This window comes from Lactuca serriola, chromosome 5, assembly GCF_051521515.1.
Source record: "Lactuca serriola cultivar US96UC23 chromosome 5, Lser_US96UC23_V15, whole genome shotgun sequence".
Classification (NCBI taxonomy): Eukaryota; Viridiplantae; Streptophyta; class Magnoliopsida; order Asterales; family Asteraceae; genus Lactuca; species Lactuca serriola.
Window position 1 is genome coordinate 223,884,351 of NC_136412.1, and position 22,300 is coordinate 223,906,650.

Here is a 22,300-nt window from a genome sequence, read left to right on the forward strand (position 1 = left end):
CAATATAGGGGCATCTTACCTTGATTGTGCTGAAAATGGAACTAGATCTCTGAATCTCTAAGCCCTAACTCGAACTCTCAAGCTTCTTTCTTCTTTTTCTTCTTCTTCTTCAAGCTTCACAAACCACCAAATGCACTAAAATGGCCTTAGAAGACACAAAAACGACTAGGGTTTCGATACACAACTTTTTGGGTGTGATAAGGACGATGGAGGCTGAGATAAGGTGTTTAAATATGGTGAAAACCCTCAGATTTAGGGTTTTACTCAACCAACACCTACTCGTCGAGTCAGTCTTCCGACTCGTCAAGTAGGTCACTTAAACTGTCTGCAGGTCACGACTCTACTCGATGAGTTGGGCCTCCAACTGGTCGAGTCTTAGAGAAAAACACAAAATACTTGAATAAAAGCCATACAAGGAATCGGGTGTTACACCTCATACATCAAAATTCCAAAATATTAAATAAATAATAAAAATTTACCTCAAGTCTCAAAATTCAAAATGTTGGAATTTCGAACTCGAATTTATTAGTTCAGGACATCTGCTTCAACAATCATTCAATCAATTTATCATTTATACCTAAAGACTAAGTGAGAACTGAGAAATCAAAAAGACGAAAACAGAGTAGAGAAAAACACTCTTCTTACTTCTGGTTTAGACGTGAAATTCGGAGAAAAAGCAATCATTTAATGGTTGCAATCGAATTACTATTTATACCCAATGAATAAGACGGGAAAATTCGGAGGTATTGTGGCTTCTTGGTTCTTCTGTGCGGGAATTTTTGAAACTCATTTCTCCGTTCTAGGGTTTAGATAAAATACATAATTCATTGCCAGAAATATGTATGTATAGACGACATGCGTCGCCTGCACAAAGTCACATCCACAACATCATTTACTTGTAGTAAGTATGGTGGCGGCGAAAATTAGAAATGTTGGGGTAGGGGTGGCCTGAATCGGCAACGTTGGGGGTAGGGGTGTCGGGTTGAAATTAGGGAAAGAGAATGGATGATTGAAATTAGGGTAAGATGTTTTTAGTGGAGAATTTAGGAGGGAGGGCGTGGGGAACCAAAATATTGAGAGGAAACTTAAAAATAAAACGTCTCAATATTTTTGACAAAGTTTCACTTTATTTTCAAAATTTTTTGAACAAAAGTCCCAGTTATTTTATTTTGATTCAAATTAACAATTTTTTTTCTTTTAACAGGAAATGACATATTATCATGTAAAATCAAATAATTAAGACTTTTCTGTTAAAAAAAATTGGGACTAAAGTGAAACTTTTCCGAAAATATTAGGACTTTTCTGACAATTTCTCAATTTAAAATTAGCGAAAATATGAGAGGGAACTAAAAATCAGCGACACATCTATTGATATCTACCAAGTCATATTTAGGGTTTAAGGAGCATCATAATTTCCGTCGCCGGATCCCTAACAAATTCGTTGTTGATTAGCGACAAATACATCTCATTTTCTAGTAGTGAAAGAAGGAGAAGGGTGGGGTTGGGTTGGTATATGGTATGGGTAGGCGTGGGGTGATATAAATATGAGTCGTTTTTATTTTATATTGTTAATTAATATATATTAATAAAAAAGAAAAAGAAATTAAAAAGGTGAAAATGGTCATATACATTCTATATGTACTATGGATGTAAAAAAATGTATTTTCTTTTTAAACCAAAGACTATGTTTTGTTACTTTTTCAAAAGGTCGGACAAAATGTATGCTGCATATCAAACACCAAGGAGTCAGGACCTAAAGGGCAATTTACTCTTAAATGTAATAACCGCATCAAACCAAACACATAATTTTGTCTTTGATATATCATCTCTACAATCTTACGAAGCCAACTATTTCCGCTTCACATTTCAACATGTTATAAGGGTAAATTACATGAATCGTTTCTCATACAAGTGATAAAAAGAATGTTTAGTTCCTATTTTTAAAATTAACTCGATCGTCCTTCGTTTGGTTTAACCTTGCATGCTTCATCCAAGAAAAACGATTTTTGTTGCAAACTTAGTCCACGCCAAAAGTAAATTGACAATAATACCATAGTCTTTTTATTTTTCAATTAATTTGATATTTTTATTATTATTTTCAATTTTAAAAAATAGGGCCCACTATACCATCTCCCCATCGCTTTCCCCACCCTCACATTTTTACTAATCGGAAACACTGGCATACTCAATGAAAGGAAAAATAAGACACAGCTCGTTGGCAAGTCACTAGCAAGTCACAACCATCACCACTGCCGCTATCCTCTGGTGAACCTTATGTCTACATTTATCATCGTGTCCAACCAACTCCCTCACTTCCAACGATGTTTGAGGCCATCACCTCGCCGAAGAAGGTTGACTTCACAGAGCCGCCTTCACCATAGATTGGCACGGAAATCAGTTGTGTTGTGAGCTGTCATTGCCATGAAACACTAATGTTGTCTGAAACCCTAACTATTGCCACCTCTATTCGAAAGCATATAGATATGAGGTAGTGGTTATATATTTCTGTGATGGTGGTGACTATGACTCTTCCAGGTGTACATCAGAAAAGGTGAAGGGATACAACAACTATCCAGGGTTTGTTTTTGACACTTCATATGGCGACGATGATTTAGGGCTACGCCGAAAAAGTTCTTCCTTTTCAATTTCGGGTTCGTCGATCTGTTCTTTCTTTTCAGTCTAGATTCACCTGAAAAGTTGGATATCTGAGAGAGAAAGGGGTCCGAGAGAAAATGAGTGGAGATAGAGGGTTGTTAGAGTCTTAAAAGTGTCACCGGAGCTGACTTCCAGTCACCGGAGTATTGGAGTTGGTGGCTTCTTCCGGCAAACATAAAAAATCGAACCTTGGTGATGGTGCTTGTACTCGACGATAGTGATGGTTGTGTTGGTTAATGGAAATAATGAAAGAACCATATATTTAATTAAACAATTTCATTTAATAGATTAATAGTTAATAATTAATAAATAAATCAAAAAAGAAATAAATAAGGGCAAAATGGTCTTTTTATGCATGGAGGGATGAAGTGTGCAACTTTTAACGAAACGAGGGACGGTCCGAGTTAATTTTTGAAAATTTGGACTAAACACGCTTTCTCGCATATGCACGAGGGACGATTAGTGTAATTTACCCATGTATAACTTGAAGTGGGGGTGGTATTTCCATGTTATAACATGGTGTTAAGAGGAGAGATAAGAAGAAAGAAAAAATTTGATTGGTGGATGAAGGAATAGCCAATCAAAGTAAGTGTTTTATCCCGTCTTCGTTACAATTAGATATACCATAACACCCCTTAACGAGAAAAGAGGTTGTGCTTATTACGTTAAGACGACGTTATGGCCGCCACCTCAGTCATAACGCGAGCAAAAAATTGTGCATACCGCATGGTCTAAAAACCATGCATTCTTTGTACATGAATATTTGTGCTTTGGAAATTTTATAGGAATAATCAGACCATGATCCAATCTTTCGGTAATATAAAATAATGAAATAAACAATTAATAATTTAATTTCAAGAATTCCAAAAGATTAAAAAAAGTTAATTTGACACTCCCACAACGTAACGTACCTTCTGTGCCCATCAGATCACACTGAAGTCAACATCGGAGTCATTCAATATTATTATTGTTTTTTTAATTTATATTTTCTCTTATTAACTATGGTGTCAACTCCTTGCTTGTTTAGTACACAAAGTCCATAAATTAATGAATTAAACGACAACATATGTATGAACTCGATTAGAATTTGTGTACATTACTCAACTTCGTGGATTACTATATACTAGGTGTGAGATCCATGTATTACATGAGTTTCTTTAAAAAAAAAAAAAAATATAAAATTTTAACAATTTGAAATTTTTAAATTTATAAGAAAAATGAGAAATTTTTTAAATTATTAAAATTAATGAGGCTTTAATGTATTTAATACATTACATATATAAACCCTTTCTAATAAATACCTTACATATATATATTTACCTTACATATTAAATGTGAAATTTTAATTTAATAAAATGAAAAAATATAATAAAATGACAAGTGAAAAATAGAAAATTTAAAAATGTTAGAAAATGACATGTGTCCAAATGAAGAAGAAGATGGCATATGGCAAAAAAACCTTCATTTATTAAGGAGGATGTTATCATTTAAATGATTTTTACAACAGCTTACACAAATATGGATGTAGCAGTTTTGATTCAATTTCATATATTCATCGAAAATTATAGCATTTTTTTAACATTCTTTAGGATAACATGTTTCAAAGTAAAAGGGGAGCCTCTAGCGGGTCCTAAAAGGCGAGCATCCGTTCAAACATATATAACAACTAGTGGCGCTCATATGAAAAAAAATAATTTTGCTTTGATAATATTAAGGTTCAGAGAGTTCATGGGATGATTAGCAACAAATATAAATACGTTATTGTTTTAATTTTGTTTTAAAAATAGAAGTACATTGGTGTTTTATGTAAAAATAAAGTACATTTATGTTACGGTTTAAAAATAAAATTACAATTTTGTTTAGACTTAAAAATAAATACAAGTTCTTGTTTTGAAGTAAAAAAAACGTTACACTTTTGCTTTAAAAATAAAAATAAAAGTACATTGTTATTTTGGGTTATATATAAATATACTTAAATTTATATTTACATATAAATACTACCTCTTCTCTGTCGTGCCAATACAAGAGGGGAGAGAGAGAGAGAGAGAGAGAGAGAGAGAGAGAGAGAGAGAGAGAGAGAGAGAGAGAGAGAGAGAGAGAGAGAGAGAGAGAGAGAGAGAGAGAGAGAGAGAGAGAGAGAGAGAGAGAGAGAGAGAGAGAGAGAGAGACTAATTATATAAAGAAAAAGCGGATGTAGAAGGGAAAGGAAATATGGCAGCTTCTACAAAATTCTACATCACATTAAGCTTATTTTCTCTACTTTTTCTTGCTATTTATTTATTTCCATGGAATAAGACTCATAATCTTCTCATAGTCTCCAATTTGCTATCAACATCAACCACTAAGTTTTTGCAACATGAAGCTAAACCGAATATCAAAGTATTTTGTTTGTCTTCCTTTTAGTTTTATTCTTCTACTCTTTTTGATACTAAAGCGTTTACTCTTTTGTTCTTGCTAAACTATTTTTATGATGTATGCTTTTTGTTAGAAAAAACTGGCAATTGAAGAACAGTTAGCTAAATCAAGAGGCAAAATTCACAAAGCTATTGTTGAGAAAAGATTTGCATCGAATCAGAAAAATGGGAGTTTCATTCCAATAGGAACCATGTACAAGAATTCATTCGCCTTTGTTCAGTTAAGTATTTGGACCAGTTAATTTTCATCAATCGTTTAGCCCTTTTATTCTTCAAAACAATATTTATTTTCTCCCATATGTTTGAATAGTATTTTTCTTAGACCCTTTTCATGTATTTACACAACTTTTATGTGGTAAACCATGTTTAATTTTTCTTCCATCTTTCTTAAGCATTATAGTTGTGTTAATGCAACTTTTTAGAGTTTTTAATAACTTTTAGTTTTAGGAAAAAAAAAACCTCAAGAAAAATAAAAAGCTTTGTTCATATGAATTTTAAGCTTTGTTATCCATAAGCTATTTCAAATAGCTTTTAGAGTTTTTTTATATGTTTTTGGTTTTTATATAATTTTACATCTTTAAAATCTAAAAACTATTTTTGACGAATACTTCTGCAAAAAAAATAAAAAATAAAAATACAACTTTTAACTATCAACTACCAGCTAGTTTTGTCAAACATTTATGATTTCATTATTTCAATACGTTAAAAAATAGAAAAATAATTATGAAAATATTTAATTTCTCTAACTACATAAATGTATATGAAAAACATCATGTAACAATAAGCGACTCATGGCAATTATGAAGTAGTTAAATAGAAGATTATGCCCTAGCTCTATTATATTATTCTATTTGGTCATGATACCATGGTAAAACGTGAACAGAAAATGTGTTTCAGAAAACTTGAATTTGAACTAACCTAGCTTTCTCAAGTTAATAACTCGTCGTGCCTTTTGTTAATAGAAATTAATATTTATTAAAAGATTGGAGGCATAAAAACAGATGATTATGATCAAATATTTATTAATTCACAACTATATGAATTCTATTAAAACCTTCTTTAAAACAAAATTTCATTAGGGATGCTAAAAAAGAAGGCAGACAAAATTGTATTTTTTTGAGCTCATATCTATAAACGCTAAGATATATAGTTTCCTTTTTAATCATTTACAGAAGCAAACATAAAAACATAAGTTATTTGACTTTTAGCCCCTTAATTTCTAAATTTCTAATTTGGATCAATCAAACAGGAGTCATACTGAGATGATGAAGACATTCAAGATATGGACATATAAGGAAGGTGATATTCCCTTGATGCATAATGGTCCGATGAAAAGTATATACAGTGCCGAGGGTCATTTCATCGAGGAGATGGAGAGAAACGGAAACCCTCTCGCGGCTAAGCACCCTGATGAAGCTCATGCTTTTTTTATCCCCATAAGTGTAGCCAAGATTGTTCACTACCTCTTCACACCTGCAGAAGCCTATGGTTTTCTAGAACGGATGCAAACCATATTCGAAGACTATATTGACATCATTTCACAAAGGTACCCGTATTGGAACCGTAGCAATGGAGCTGATCATTTCTTTGTTTCTTGTCATGATTGGGTATGTACATTTCTATTAAGTTAGATAGACTACTAACTAACTAGGTCTCACAACCGATAGCTAGCTAAGTACATATATGTATCTTGTAGTCGATCTATGTGAACTAACTGAATCATATAGACTTTTTTTTTCTTATAACAGGGGCCAATTGTTTCGCGCAACAACCCTAAACTCTTTGGAAATCTCATAAGAGTGCTTTGCAACGCCAACACTTCCGAAGGTTTCATTCCCATGCGAGATGTGTCCATGACAGAGATTAACGGGCCATACAATAGTATTCCAAATGTGAGTGGTGGCCAATCACCTCATAATCGGTCGATCTTGGCATTTTTTGCTGGTGGAAACCATGGTGTTGTACGAAATAAGTTGTTCCAACATTGGGGAAGCAATGAAGACAAGGATATACAGGTTTACACTTACCTTAAAGAAAACCAAAACTACACTGAGTTGCTAAGTGGAAGTAAGTATTGCTTATGCCCAAGCGGTTATGAAGTTGCAAGTGCTAGGATAACTGAAGCAATCTACGTGGGATGCATCCCTGTCATAATAAAGAATCAATATGTTTTACCATATAGTGATGTGTTGGATTGGAGTCAGTTTTCTGTGCAAGTACCCGTAATGAAGATTCCAGGTCTCAAAAGAATTTTGGAGGATATACCTTTTTCAAAGTATTTGGAAATGCAAAAAAGGGTATTGGAAGTACAAAAACACTTCACGGTTCATATTCCAGCCGAAAATTTTGATGTTTTTCACATGATTCTTCATTCTGTTTGGCTAAGAAGAATTAACATTCGGTTACTAAAATTTTGATGAAAACCAGCTTATCATAATTGTAATGTTTTAAATGTAGTTCGCAATGGAAGTATTTACTTTTGATGTTAACATCATAAATTAAGTTTGTACTGCAAAAAGGGCTATTTCCCACAACCACACATGTCATTTTTGACATATTTATGATAGAAAAAGTCCATTAGCAAAAATGTGTGAGTAGTTTTCTCCGATCCATTTCTGACAGGTTTAATGACAACTTATCGAAAAGTTTCGTAACAGATTTCCAACCTATGTTTTAGTAACATGTTTACCAATGGATTCTATTACCATTTTATGGTAAACTATAAGTAGTTAAAAATTGTGGAAAATTATTTAAAATCCAATTTTTTTTGTATATAATACAAAATTATCCAATGGAAATAACAACAAATAAAGTTTAACAACTTCAACCACAAATACCCCAAAAAAAAATTTAACACATTCCACAAACATAAGTCTTAAAAAAAGTGTCTAATTGTAACAAAATGCGAACTCAATACATTCCCAAAATCATCATTTCATTCACTATGAAACAGATGGTTTACATCAAACAAATTAATACAACTGAAATCCCCACTACAAATCACACTCAACACTTTTGATTTACAAGAAACTAAGTATCTGTACAATAGAAACCCTAAACAATGAAACCCTAATATTGGAATGAGATGAGAGATGAGTGACGAGAGGAAATATCTTGTAAAAAAATGAGTTCAACTAGGAAATGAACCACGAAACAACAACAAATACCCATGGCACTCTGCTGACCCATGGATTGGGTTTGGATCGACAAACCCGCGACGTCTAATACCTGTAGAAGAATTACACAACCAAACCCCACAAATACCAATAACTTACAAAAACAACCCAACAATAATAATGATACAGAATTATAAGTTTGCAAGATATACACTTTCAACACCCCTTCTCAAACCTATCATTAAGACAAAAGATCAATTTTTAGAAAACATATTTATAAGACCAAGACGACTTGAAAAAAAGTTATGATGCAACAAAGTTAAGGATTTTTTCAAAATATCCGCATTCTGATAAAAAGACTCAATTTTAACAACTTTTAAAATTCTATTTTCAATTTTTGTCTCTTATAAGATGAACATCAATTTCGAAATGCTTTGTTTTTTCATGAAAAACAAGATTTAAAGCTAACTTGATGCAGATTTATTGTCACAAAACAAATTAACAGGAGCCAAACCTTTATGACCAATATCATTCAAAAAATTTAGTATCCACAAAATCTCATGTAACACCCAGAATCCAGAAGACCAAGAAAGGAAAGGAAAACCTCAAGACAGGAAGGCAACTCGTCAAGTCTGGGGGATGACTCGACGAGTAGGAGCGGATTTTGAGCCGCGGGTTAAGTAACCTACTCGACGAGTTGAAGGACCAACTTAGCGAGTTGGTCTGGGTTTGGGAAACCCTAAATCTGGGTCTTGGTACCTTATTTAAACATCTTATTCTCTACCCCTTGTCCTCATTTACAGTCTACATTTCCCCAAACCCTAGACCTTAAAACCCTAGTGCAACCTTGAGCTTGCGAGCTTGTTTTTGAGAGTTTAGTGTGTGTTTGGAGCTTGAAGAAGAAGGAGAAGCTTTGGGATTCAAGAAAAGGATTGTAGATCCAGAAGTAACCTCTCATTATCCTTATTTTTTGGTAATCAAGTTTCTACCTTGACTTTTGGTTCCTTAGATCTCCTTATGTCCCTTTTATGAGGGTTTTGGTCCATGAAGTTTGATCCGTGAGACATGGACGTCCCAAGCAAAAATCCTTTTAGATCTGGAATCACTAAGGGTGGTTAAGGCATAAAGGTGCAAACTTTATGCCATAGGAACCCCCATGCAAGTTTAAGGAGTTGTTATGGTCTTTTAAGCCTCAAGAGGGCATGCATGGAAGAAAAGGCAGAGACTTTAAGTGAGCAAACGATGTCTAAGGCCTCGATATATATTAGTATGCTTTAGTATGGAATGTTATGGCTTTTGGACAAGAATTTATGTCTTAAGGGTTTAGAGTTTGAGCTTAACCCTTGTAGGAAAGGTATTAATGGGTAAAGTTGGAAACTTTACCCCTCTAGTAGTGTTTCTAGAGTGTATAAGGAGTTTGGAGTGTAGATATGAAGTGTAGAGGGCATAATCTGTTAAGATGGCCCAAACTAAATGAGGAACTCGGCGAATCCAGGGAGGGACTCGAAGAGTCGAAGTGAGTTGTCACGAGCCTGTTATGGTAGAACTCGACGAGTCTGAAGAATGACTCGATGAGTTGATTCGATAAATCATGACCATGAGTAGCCAGGGAACTCGGCGAGTCAGGGGTTGACTCGATGAGTTGGATCGCGATTTCAGGATTCTGATTTATGGAACTCAACGAGTTGATGGAGCAACTCGGCGAGTTAAGTCAACTCGGAGCGTTGACTTTGACCGTTGACTTTGACTTTGACCAAGGTTGACCTAGTTTGACTTTGAGGACATTTTGGGGCTAAGTGTCATTTTGTTACTGATAGCTCGGGGAGCCGAATGATCAGTAGTTCGGAGAATTGTCAGTTAGCAGCCAGAGGAGTATCAGTAGGACTTTAGCAGTGCAAGGTGAGTTTTCTCCAGTAGGAACGGGTCGAAGGCACCAATGCCAGCCCGTTTATGTATGTTAATGTATATCAGATTTAGATCCGATGTCGGGGTTAGTCCGATGTAGTTTATATGTTTTGGATTTTGGCCCGATGTCGGGCGAGGCCCGAGGAAGGTTTATATGTATGTTTCCGAACTACGGTTCGATGTCGGGTGGTACCCGAGGAAGGAATGCATGTCTAGTTATACTTGTTGTCTTTGTGATACTTGTATGTGCCTGGTAGGGAGGTGAGTGTGGGCGAAGGCTCGTATCTCATCTCTAGCTGAGTATGGATGGGGTTCCATATCTCATTAGTAGTAGAGTAGGGGCGGGGCCTTGAGACTAGCAGTTATAATGTAGTGATTGTCTGTTATGTATTAGCATGATTATATGTTTTGTTGTATGTGTATGGTGGGCAAGGCACAGAGACAGACGAGGCCTAAAAGAAACAAATATGTATACCGAGCGGGGCTCGATGCCAGGCGGGGCCTGATGCGGGGGGGGGGGGGTGATGTCGGGAAAGTCCCGATGCAGCGGGAGGGGGCCCATAATATATATGTGTGTGTGTATAGTATGTGGTAGATTGGGTAACTCACTAAGCTTCGTGCTTACAATTTTTAATTTTGGTTTTAGGTACTTCCGGTAGCGGAGGGAATAACTCGGGATGACTGCATGGCACACACCATTAGTTTTAGTCTGGGATGTTTTACTCTGATAATTTGATACTCTGATTATAATGTTTGGAGATATTGACTATGTTTGATGAAAATATTTGATAAATATGGTTTTTACTTAATGATTTAAAATGAAAATTTTGGACCGTATTTTTGGGAGGTTACATCTCACAAGTTGCAGAACCCAAAGCATGGTATTCAGACTCAATAGATGACCTGGATAATATGCTTTTTCCTTACTTTTCCAAAAAAACTAAAGATCTATCTAGATAAACCAAATATCCAGTAACCGATCTTTTAGTTGAAAGACACTTTGCCCAATCAGCATCACAAAACCAATAAGATCCAAAGAATTTGTTTTAGAAAACAAGACACCTTTTCCATGACAACTTGCTAACTATCTTAACAACCTAAATGCAACATTAAGGTTAGACGACATGGTTTATGCATATGTTGACTTAAAATTTGGACAACATTACAAATATTAGGTCTTGTCATAGTAAGATAGATTTAACTTCCTTATAAGATTTTGAAATTTAGTAATATTAACAATGTTATCAAAATTATCATCACAATCACGACTAAACACAAAATTAACTTCAAGAGGTGTGTTAACAGGCTTACATCCCAACATACCAAATTCATGCAAAATTTCCAAACAATACTTCCTCTGCATTAAGCACTCACCATTATTAATAGCTAAAACTTCAATTCCCAAAAAATATTTGAACACTCCTAAATCCTTTATACGAAACAAAGACAAACCTTTTACATTTTCAATTTCATCACTACAATTTCTTGTTAGGATAATATCATCCACATATACCAGCAAAATAACAATAGAATTATTTTTAGACCTCACAAACAAAGAATAATCATTAACACTTTCAGTAAAACCAAAACAAGAAAGAGAGGAATATAAATTTTCATTCCATTTTCCAGATGCCTATTTAAGGCCATATAATGACTTAACCAACTTACAAACCCTAGAATCATTTTTAGAATGGTATCCTTCAGGTAAAGTCATATAAACATATTCAATCAAATCACCATATCAAAAAGCATTACTAACATCAAGTTGAAAAAGAGACCATGAATGATTAACAACATTACAAATCACAAGTTTAACCATAACAATTTTTGCCACAAGAAAGAAAGTCTCATCATAATTTATCCCTTCTCTCTGATTATAACCTTTTGTAACAAGTATGTCCTTATATCTATTGATCTCTCCATTGGAGATATATTTAATTTCATATATCCAACGACATCCGATGTGTTTTCTATTTTTAGGAAGGTCAACAATATCCCTTGTATTGTATCTATACAAGGCCTCCATTTCATCATTCATGGCTTTCACCCAATTAGGGTCTAAAAAAGCCTCAAGATAAGTATTAGGTTCAAAAGTTTTATTCAGATTAGATACAAAACACTTGTTTTCATTAGTTAAAACAGAGTAATTCATAGATCTCTCAATTCCATACTTGTGTTTACCTTCTACGACATAATATTAAATCTAACTAGCAAAAAAATATTTCTACCAGAATGTGTGACACCTTAAGAGTGACCATCAGAAGTATTACTAGGTTCTAGACCTTTTTCCTCAGTCAAAGTAGATAAGCTAGGAGCATCCACACTAACCTGAGGCATATGTGCCTCGTTAATCTGGTTGCTAACCCTACTAGTGGGGGTCTCATCTAGGTTGTGAACTGCTCCAACACCTTTAGATTGAGGGGTTGCTCCTAAATCAACTATACTAGAATTTTCTTAAAGAGACCTAGACAAAAAAGGATCATCATAGGAAAAATGGTCACTAGGGTCAATAGGATCATGAAACTTATCATTGACAAATGATTTAAGCTTGAAAGGAAACACAGATTTGTAAAAATTTACATCCCTAGAAACAAAAACAAAATTTGAATCAAGACTTAAAACTTTGTAACCATTTTGTTTAGAAGAATAACCAAGAAAATAACACTTTTCAGCTCTTACATAAAAATTATCAAAAGTATTTAATTTTGTTGCAAAACAAAGTCATCCAAAAACTATAGGTTTATAAAAACTAGGAGAGGACTTATATACAAGTTCATAAGGTGAAGCTCCATTTAAAACATAAGTAGGAGTTCTATTGATTAGGAAAACAAAAGTCAGAACAACTTCACCCTGGAAACTCAGAGACAACCCATATTGAAACATTAGGGATCTGGCAACATTTAAAATATGTCTATGATTTTTTTCACAACCCCATTTTGTTGAGGTGCGTGGACACATGAGATCTGATGAATGATACATTTATCTTCAAAAAAAGACTTCATGTTATGATTTAAAAATTTGGTACCATTATCATACCTCACCTTTTTTTACCTTATCTTCAAACTGATTGAAAAAATATTAAACCAAGCACAAACACATTTAAAAACTTCACTTTTAGACTTTAACAAATATAGCTAAGTGGCCCTAGTGAAATCATCAACTATAGTCAGAAAAAACCTAAGCCTTCTGAAGTGGTTACCCTATAAGGAACCCACACGTCTAGATGAATAAGTTCACCTAATTTAGAAGTTTTATGTTGACTAGAAGGAAAAGATTCCCTTGTTTTCTTATCCTTATGACATATATCACAAGGTGGTAAAGTCTCATTAGGAAAATTAAGTTTAGCTTTTAAAGAATTTAAGGCTTGATCAGAAGGATGTCCAACCCTACTATGCCAAGTAAAGTTAGAAATATAACACACAATAGAGTTAGAACAACCAAAAGAATTACCTGAAGGTACACTATCTATACAATAGAGACCTCCAGATTCCCTACCATTCCCCACTATCTCCTTGGATTGTAAAACTTGAATTTTACAACTATGTTCATTAAAGACAACTTCACACTTACTATCCTTACACACTTTATGAACAGATAACAAATTAACATTAAATTCAGGAATGAAAAAAACATCAAAGAGGGTTAGGGAATTAGAAAGATTTAAGTTTCCAAATTTATTAATTTTAGCTGAAGTTCCATTAGGATGACTAACACAAAGATTAAGTTTGGATACATCCACAGTATCATGGAGTATAGATTCAAAAGCTATCATATGTTTATTAGATCCTGAATCTACAACCCATTTTTGACAATTAAAAGAAGAACTACAAGCATTAAATAAGCAAGTACCTACCATATTAGCACTGGCAGATGCTTCCTGATTGCACTGCTTATCATTACTGAGTTGAAGAAACTTGATGTATTGATCCTTATTAAGTTGATGAAACTCAAATTCTCCAGTTTCAGAAGATCCATAAGACAAGTTGGTAGAATTAACAGAGTAATTTTTATTCTGATTATTTTGACCCATTTCATCCTTTGGTTTAAAATCTTTAGGGTAACCAATTAGTTTATAACACTTCTGAATGTAATGACCCTTAAGACTACAGTTTTTAGATTGAACAATTTAACCTTTGTTTTTATTGCCAGAATTACTAGAAGAAAACCTATTATTGAACATAATATTAAAAGTACTAGGTTGACTTTTTGGGGAAGATTGAGTACTTGAAAACAAACCATTTCTTTGAAGAGACTCTTCATGAGATATTATAGAAAAAACATTTTTAACAACTAGGATGATGATCCATGAGAAGAATGTGACTTTTAACTTGGTTATAAGACTCATCAAGACCACTCAGAAATTGCATAAGTTTCATCAATTTGGAGTGATCATTAAGTTTAGTAGCAGCGTCACAAGTACACTCAATAAGACTAGTTAACCCATCAAATTATTTCCATAAAGCATCAATTTTATTAAAGAAATCAAAAACATAAATACCATTTTGCTTTAAGGAATTAATTTGCTGATGTATATTAAACACAACAGAACCATCTGCTTATATAGGTTTCAAAGAGACCTTCCTAAATATCTTGTGCAATTTTAGAGTAGGCATAGCTAGCATATATAGAGTTAGAAACGGAAGAAAAAAAAATCCAAGAACAAACAACAACGTTAGCTCTTTCCCGTTTAGAAACCTCACTAGACTCAACATATTCTTTCTTAAAAGTACCATCAGCAAACCCTAGTTTGTTTCTGTCTTTAAGAGCCCTAGTCATGGAACTCACCCTCAAATGAAAATTTCCATTACCAGTGAGTTTAATTGTCACAATAGTAGTGGTAGCATTATTTGAGGGATAAATGTAGACAAGATCATCGAAGTTAATCGAATAATACTTTCCACTTCCACCAAGTGGATTATTAGGACCAACCATAAGTACAAACAAAGAAACAAGAAAAACAACAAGATCTTTAAAAAAAATAAGCACAATAGAAAACAAACAAATGTGTTGATTGAACGTCCAGATGGTCACCATGATTATTGGGGCCTAGGACAACCAATACTAAGTCAAGAAAACAAATCATGAAGCAAGTAAGCAACATAAAACTATACACAGATATCAAGTGGAGAAAGTAGAGCAAGGAAATCCAAGAACTAAACAGAAAGTAACTGGTGTACTCAAGACACCAGGATCTCCCATATATATAAATGATAAAAGAGTATAAAGGGAACAAGAAACCATCACAGAGATCCAAAGCCACGTTTGAAGATTGGAGATGATCGCTCACCTCCCATCGGGTTCGTTCCATGTTAGAGTTACTTCAGACTCACCGTCCGTTCCCTAACATATTCAATCAAACCCTAGTTGTTGGGATTGAGTGAATATATAGTAATATCAAACTGCTTCACCATGAAGATGATAACAAACCACATATCCTTAAGGACCAACAAGATCTCTACCAGAACTACAAAAAATACAACACAACTTGCAGTAACTGGTTTCATAACGAGAAAATCAAATCTAAAAGAAACGGATGGGAAAAATAAATCAGACACGATCGGTGTCAAATCTACAAGATTAAATGATAGAATAAAAGTGGAATAGAGAAAGATGAACACAAACTTGCTAGAAATACTTAACAGATCATCGTCGAACACAAAGAGAGCCATGATGGCTCTAATACCATGTAACAAAATATGAACTTAACACATTCCTAATGTCATCATTCCATTCACTATGAAATAGATGCTTTACATCAAACAAATACAATTGAAACCCTCACTGCAAATCACACTCAATACTTTGATTTACAAGAACTAAGTATATGTACAATAGAATCCATAAACAATGAAACCCTAATATTAAAGTGAGGAGAGATGAGAGGCGAAAGGAAATATCTTGTGAAAAAAATGAGTTCAATTAGGAAGTGAACCATGAAACAAAAATAAATACCCGGGGCACTCTATTGACACATGGATCACCCATGGATCGGGTTTGGATCGACACAACCAACCCCTCAAATATAAATAACTTACAAAAATAACCCAACAATAATAATGATACAAAATGATAAGTTTGCAAGATATACACTTTCAACACCAATACAACAAACATATAAAACTAGGATGAGTTGGATCGGTTACTATTTCAGAACCTTCATCGATGTTCATTCATTTGTTGCTGAAGCACTTGCGTTGTTACATGTCTTCTTGTTGCTTTTCCCACGGTTTGGGATAGGTATGAATATCTTCTCACATATTCGCCTCCTTTTATACATGAGCCACATGTCTTTTTGCATCTCCATGGTACCTAAAACATATATAATTGGTTAAGAATATAATGTATAGAAACATACTTACTATTATGGGTTTGTGATTCCAAAAATAGTAAATGAATAAGTACATTGGAAGAAAATTACAATGTTAAAAGTTTAATCACCAAAAAAAGATCAAGTTATAACTAAGATGATCGACAATTACATCCATATGTTGTTAGATTTTATCACATATAGGTTAGTGCTCGTTTAGGGGTAGTTGTACGTGGGTGCCAGTAGTGGCACCAGCAACACCTGATTTTTCCAGACGCAATGCTAAAAATTTCGAAACTTTTTCTTTCTACTATCATAGCATAACTAAAATTTCCCGTGACACCCCTACTATAAAATCATGCATCCGCCACTACCCTCGTTGATGTTAGAGAGCATAAATCACAAGTTGATTCCTCTATCAGTATCCGTACATAGTTAGAGATGGCTACTGCTAAAAACCCAACACTAAAAGTTGATATCTCTTTTCTTCCATTAGGGACCATTGACGACAATATGGATTGGCACCAAACTTAGGGTTTGGGAGGGATGTTATTAGGGATTGCAATGTTGTTTTGTTTCCTCAACTCTTTTTATACTTAATTTCTTCACTTCACAATTAACAAATTTAACTAAATAAGTAAAACATTTGAATAAACGGAGATTCAAGATGCAACATTTCAAAAATTAAAGAAATTATTATGAAAAGTACCGGTCATGTCGTTAACACGATATTAATGACTTTGAGGTTTAACGTGACATAACTTGATTTTGTTTGGGATGTCTTTTTATGAGGGCAAAGTTACTTCATATGCTTCATGTTAACTCAAGGGAACAAAGAAAAAGCATTGAACTCATGGGCTTGATCTAGTCGTAGTAATATTCGCTTTGAATATATCACGACACTACTTGCTAATGGTGGCCATGGGGGTGTACGGTAGGTGCGGTGGCATGGGATCTTCGATTTTAAGGTCCTCCAAATTTTCAGACATATACATACATACATACATATATATATATATATATATATATATATATATATATATATATATATATATATATAGTTATGGGTTTGGTAGTTTCGTAAAATACATTTTTATGAATTATTATCAAACAAAATTAGTTTTCGGTTTCTTATATGCACAATGTAAGATTTGGTTGCAATCTTGAAATCATTTTAATTATGAAAAAAGTCAAAGAAAATCTAAAAGTCAAAATCTAATCATAAAATTTAAAATCTACCAATAATCGAAGGTAATTATCTATATCCAAAGAAATATACAAACATGTTTCTAATATATATTCTAGCAAACATTTTCAAATTTTATAAACCCACCAAAAAGTAAAGAAAAAAATAAAATCCCAACAAACCTAATCACATTTCTAGGATTGTCGATGTTTCTCATCTCTCTTGTTAGAAACTGTCGTTTTGTTGTCTTGAATCTTGATATCTCGCTGAGTCACTGATCATTGCCTTGTCCTCCTCTAAATGACCCGTTGACTACATGTTAAGGTTAATATTTCTTATCTCTTTCATTTTCATAACCATGCTTGACTCTTTTCTCTCCCAAGCTGGAGGTTCAAATGAAGTTAATGAATAGTAAAGTAGTTAACTAAAAAACAATGTTCTTGGTTTGTCTTTTTATGTAGTGTCTTGTGAGTTGTGTACATGTGTTTATAAGTCTATCACTATGCTAGTATGATTTATTTTTTTAAGTTTTTCAATATTTGGTATATAATGTCATAGTGGTCAGAGTTTGAAATTGGCAGGTTTAACTTTGTAACTGTTATGGTTATACAATATCATATATTGGCTAAAGTAATTAGTTTGAGAAAACAACTTCAAGCTAACACTATGTGTATTCATGAGGCAATGAGCAATGTGCAAACACTTACTAAGTTTGTTAAAGACTACTGGGAGAATGGTTTTGAGAAGGTTTTGGATTGTGCGAGAACTATTGTTTTTTATTTGGAATTGATCAAGTGTTTGTTGAGAAAAATAATAAAAGAAGAATAAAAAAATACATTTTGACGAGAGTGGTGATGGTTCATCGGAATGGTTACATGAAATTTCACCTCCAGAGTTATCCAGGATTCAATATTTTGTGTACATAGTTGATCAAACTATTAGTACATTGGAGCAAGGGTTTGAAAAAAAAATATGAAGACATTTTTGGTTTCTTGTTCACAATAGAAAAATTAAAGTCACTAAAACTAGTGAATTAAAGGCAAGTTGCAAAAAATCTTGAAAGTAGATTGCAAAATGGTCATATCTCATACATCGATGCTGATGATTTATTCAGCGAACTGAAATTTTTGCAAAAACATTTACCAATTAAACATGGTACAACTTATGAAATACTAAATATCTTAAAAATGATAAACATTTATCTAGTTTCTTGTCTAGCATATTGAATATTGTTGATTGTCCTGTTACAATTGCATCTAGAAAGAAGCTTTAGAAAACAAAATCTTTTAAAATATTATTTGCACTCGACCATGCCTCAAGAGATATAAAACTCTTTGACTTTGATTTCGATTGAGAACAAGTTTCTTGAGGCTATTGATTATCAAAAGTGTAATACATGAATTTGCTTCTAAAAATGATAGATGACTGATATTCATAAAATAGTAATGCGCTGGCTTTTTATCTTTTTATTTGAAAAGTTTCTTGTAATAGTTTCAATTTACTATTAATGAGTGGAGACATGATGTTGTGGTAGTGAATTTACTAGATTTTGGTTGCGCGTAATAGTTTCAATTTACAATTGATGAGTGAGACATGATGTTATGGTAGTGAATTTAAAATGATGAGTGAGACATGATGTTATGGTAGTGAATTTAAAAGATGTATGTCAACAATTTTAAGTTTTGAATTAATAATAGCAAATTTACTACTAGAAACCTTCCTTTGTTGAAATTTTGAACAATGACAACCTTAGTCCCTGCATTTTTAATTAATTCAATCAATCTCAAAATTAATTCCAGTTAATTTCTGATTAATTCCAAATTTATTATTACTATTTCTAACTAATATATTAATCATATAATATATTAATAGGTCATTTGTTACAATTTATTGATCATATAATAAATGAAAAAAAGCAACATCTCTCTCCACAAAAATCATTTTATTCGGTTATCGGTTATGAGGGCAAGCCAAAAAGGACTTTTCTTCTAATTCTAGAATATACCAATTTAGTTATCGTCTTAGATACATTAATCCAACTAGAATATGGGCCATAGTATATGAAAAGGTTTGCAATATGGGCCATAGTGGCATTTTTGTAATTTTGGGGCGTGGGCATGTATGCTGGGCATACGTGGTGAGATCCCAAACCCTAACTTTTAGAGTTTGGACCCTATATAATCATTCTAATGGCCTAAAAACCTTTTCTCTCATCAGCCCCCAACCCCATTTCGACCCTCTAGCAATCCTAGTCCTTTTGAGGCCATTTTTGAGCTTTGCGTGTGTGTTTTGGTGTTCTTAAAGGAAGAAGGAAGAATAGGAGATGACCCTAGAAGTGTAAGAGCACCTTGGATCCAAAATCTCATCACCTTTGGGAACCCTTTGAATGTAAAAAGCTATAAACTTGAGGAAACTATTCCTAGATCTAGTTTCGCCATGAAGTTTGTATTCTTTTGGTCCCATTAGTTTTGTATTTTGAGTATGAGATACTTGAATACATTTAGGCTGTCCTTTTAGAGATTTTGAGAGGTCTAGAAGCATAAAAATATGATCTTGGCTCTTAGTTATTCCCCATGTATGAGTTTAGTTGTCTTAATGGCTTAAGATGTTGGGGGTTTTTTAGTATTAAGCACTTAATGGCCATGCAAGACAATAAAGTTGGAAACTTTATGGTCAAGGACAACATTTAGGGCTTGGATCTGTAATTTAGATGTAAGCGCTTAAGTATTAAGCACATAATGAGCTGGGAAGGAATCCAGCTACGTACGCTGGGCGTACCAAGTAGTACGTTGCTTGTACACGACCAAGCCCCCGTATATGGACAACGATCGAGTACGCCTCACATTCAACTAGGAACGCCCATCGTACTCGTCTGGGTTGACTCTGCTGGTTTGTTGACTTTGACATTTGTCCAAGTTGAACTAAGGGTATTTTGATTGGGTTTTGAGATTTGTCGTTATTTTAGTGTATAGGTGACCGGTTGAACTGACATTCAGAGTTGCGTCCTGTTCAACAATCATTTCAATCTAAGAGGTGATTTTTTTGTCTTGTGGGTCGAAGGGACCAATGCCAATCCACTAGATTATATATCTTGGTATAGAGGATGTTGATATGTTATTGTGATCTGTTAGATTGGTATCCTGGTAAATATGATGTAGTAAACGATAGTGGTCTAGATCTGGCTATATGTATGATGACTGGTTATATGTTTATCTGTCTGTTGGATACATGTTATGTGTTATGTATATGTCTAGTATGGTTGGATTGAGGTAGTACTACTTTTTGTGGTAGCCAACAAACCTATGAGCAAACCAGACATAAGTTGTGGGCCTATAGGGCAAGCCAAACTTATTATGTGGGCTAAGGAGCAAACCAATAGATATGAGTTGTGGGCCTGAAGGGTAAGCCAGTCTCATACTGTGGGATCAGAGGTAATCCAGTATGTTAGCTGTGGACCCAATATATGTTGTTATATGTTTGTGTGTTGGTACTTTGGGGGAACTCACTAAGCTTTGACTTACTGTTTCAGTTTATTGTTTCAGGTACTTCAGATGACCGGGGTAAGGCAAATGCGTGATCGTGCACATCTTCATGTTTTTATGTTATTTGGTCTTGGGAAAACTCTGACTTCGGATAACACTTTTGAAACAATGGATTCGTAAACACTATATGGATGAAATAGTTGTTTTTTCTTTTAATTTTTTATTTCTATGATTTTTGGGATGTTACACAAGCCATTTAGGGAATGCAGGACACCTAAGCAACTCTAGCCTCTCACTTGCTTTATGTAATAAAATTTAATGTTGTTAAATAACTATTAACCTAGTCTAATTTGACCCATTTAGGGAATTCTTGATCCCCATACAACTCTATCCTCTTGAAGGCACTACACTTTATATGTATATGAAGTATCGAAGAGATGCTCAAGACTTAGACATATTTCTTCGTCATTAAGACTGACTCGCCTGAAGTGAGGGTGTAAACGACCTGAGCCGAGCTCGAGCTCGAGCTCGGGTACGCTCGTGCTTAGCTCTTTTAAAATTCATGGGGCTCGAGCTCGAGCTTGTCTCGATTCGAGATTAATTTTCAAAGCTTAAGCTCGACTGATGGAGGATTTAAAATGCTCGAGCTCGGCTACGGCTTGACTTGTTTGTTAGGCGTGCATAAATGAGCCTAAGCTCGGTTCGGCTAATAGTCAAATATGAAGATCCTTTGTGTTTTTAAACTCGGTAAAAAGCTCGTTTATCATTATTTGATATTTAATATTTAATTATTAATTATAAATTAATATATAAATTAAAATTAAATTTATATTATATAAATATGCTCGCGAGTTTAATCGAGTTCGGCAAATGAAGCTGGGGCTCGAGCTCGTTTAATAAATGAGCCTCAAACTAAGCTCGAGTTTGGCTCGTACTCGTTTAATTCGAGCCCGAGTCAAACTTTTAACAAGTCGATTCTGAATAGATTACAAGTAGCTCAGTAGTTTGTTTACACCCTAACATGATGTATCTAAAATATGTTAAAGATTTGCCATATTTTCGATGTCATACGGAACTCGATGCTAACGACAAACAAATTTTGTCTTAGAAATGCTATATGTAGAATTTTGGTTAAAATGAGAAAATGTTATATGTGGGAGTATGGTTGTACTAGCTAGTTTAAAACAGCGGATGCATTATTTTTTTTGGTAGCACAATAGTTCATTTTCTAACAA

General features: G+C 33.9%; 1 protein-coding gene across 1 annotated transcript; it reads left to right on the forward strand.

Moving 5' to 3' along the window:
• The first annotated feature begins 4,724 nt into the window (after positions 1-4,724).
• LOC145051465 (putative glycosyltransferase At5g20260) lies at positions 4,725-7,558 on the forward strand. The gene is made up of 4 exons (XM_078999435.1): positions 4,725-5,034; positions 5,144-5,289; positions 6,319-6,676; positions 6,818-7,558. Exons 1-4 carry the CDS (start codon positions 4,867-4,869, stop codon positions 7,484-7,486), a joined length of 1,341 nt encoding a protein of 446 aa, XP_078855561.1. The 5' UTR covers positions 4,725-4,866; the 3' UTR covers positions 7,487-7,558.
• Positions 7,559-22,300: the final 14,742 nt, after the last annotated feature.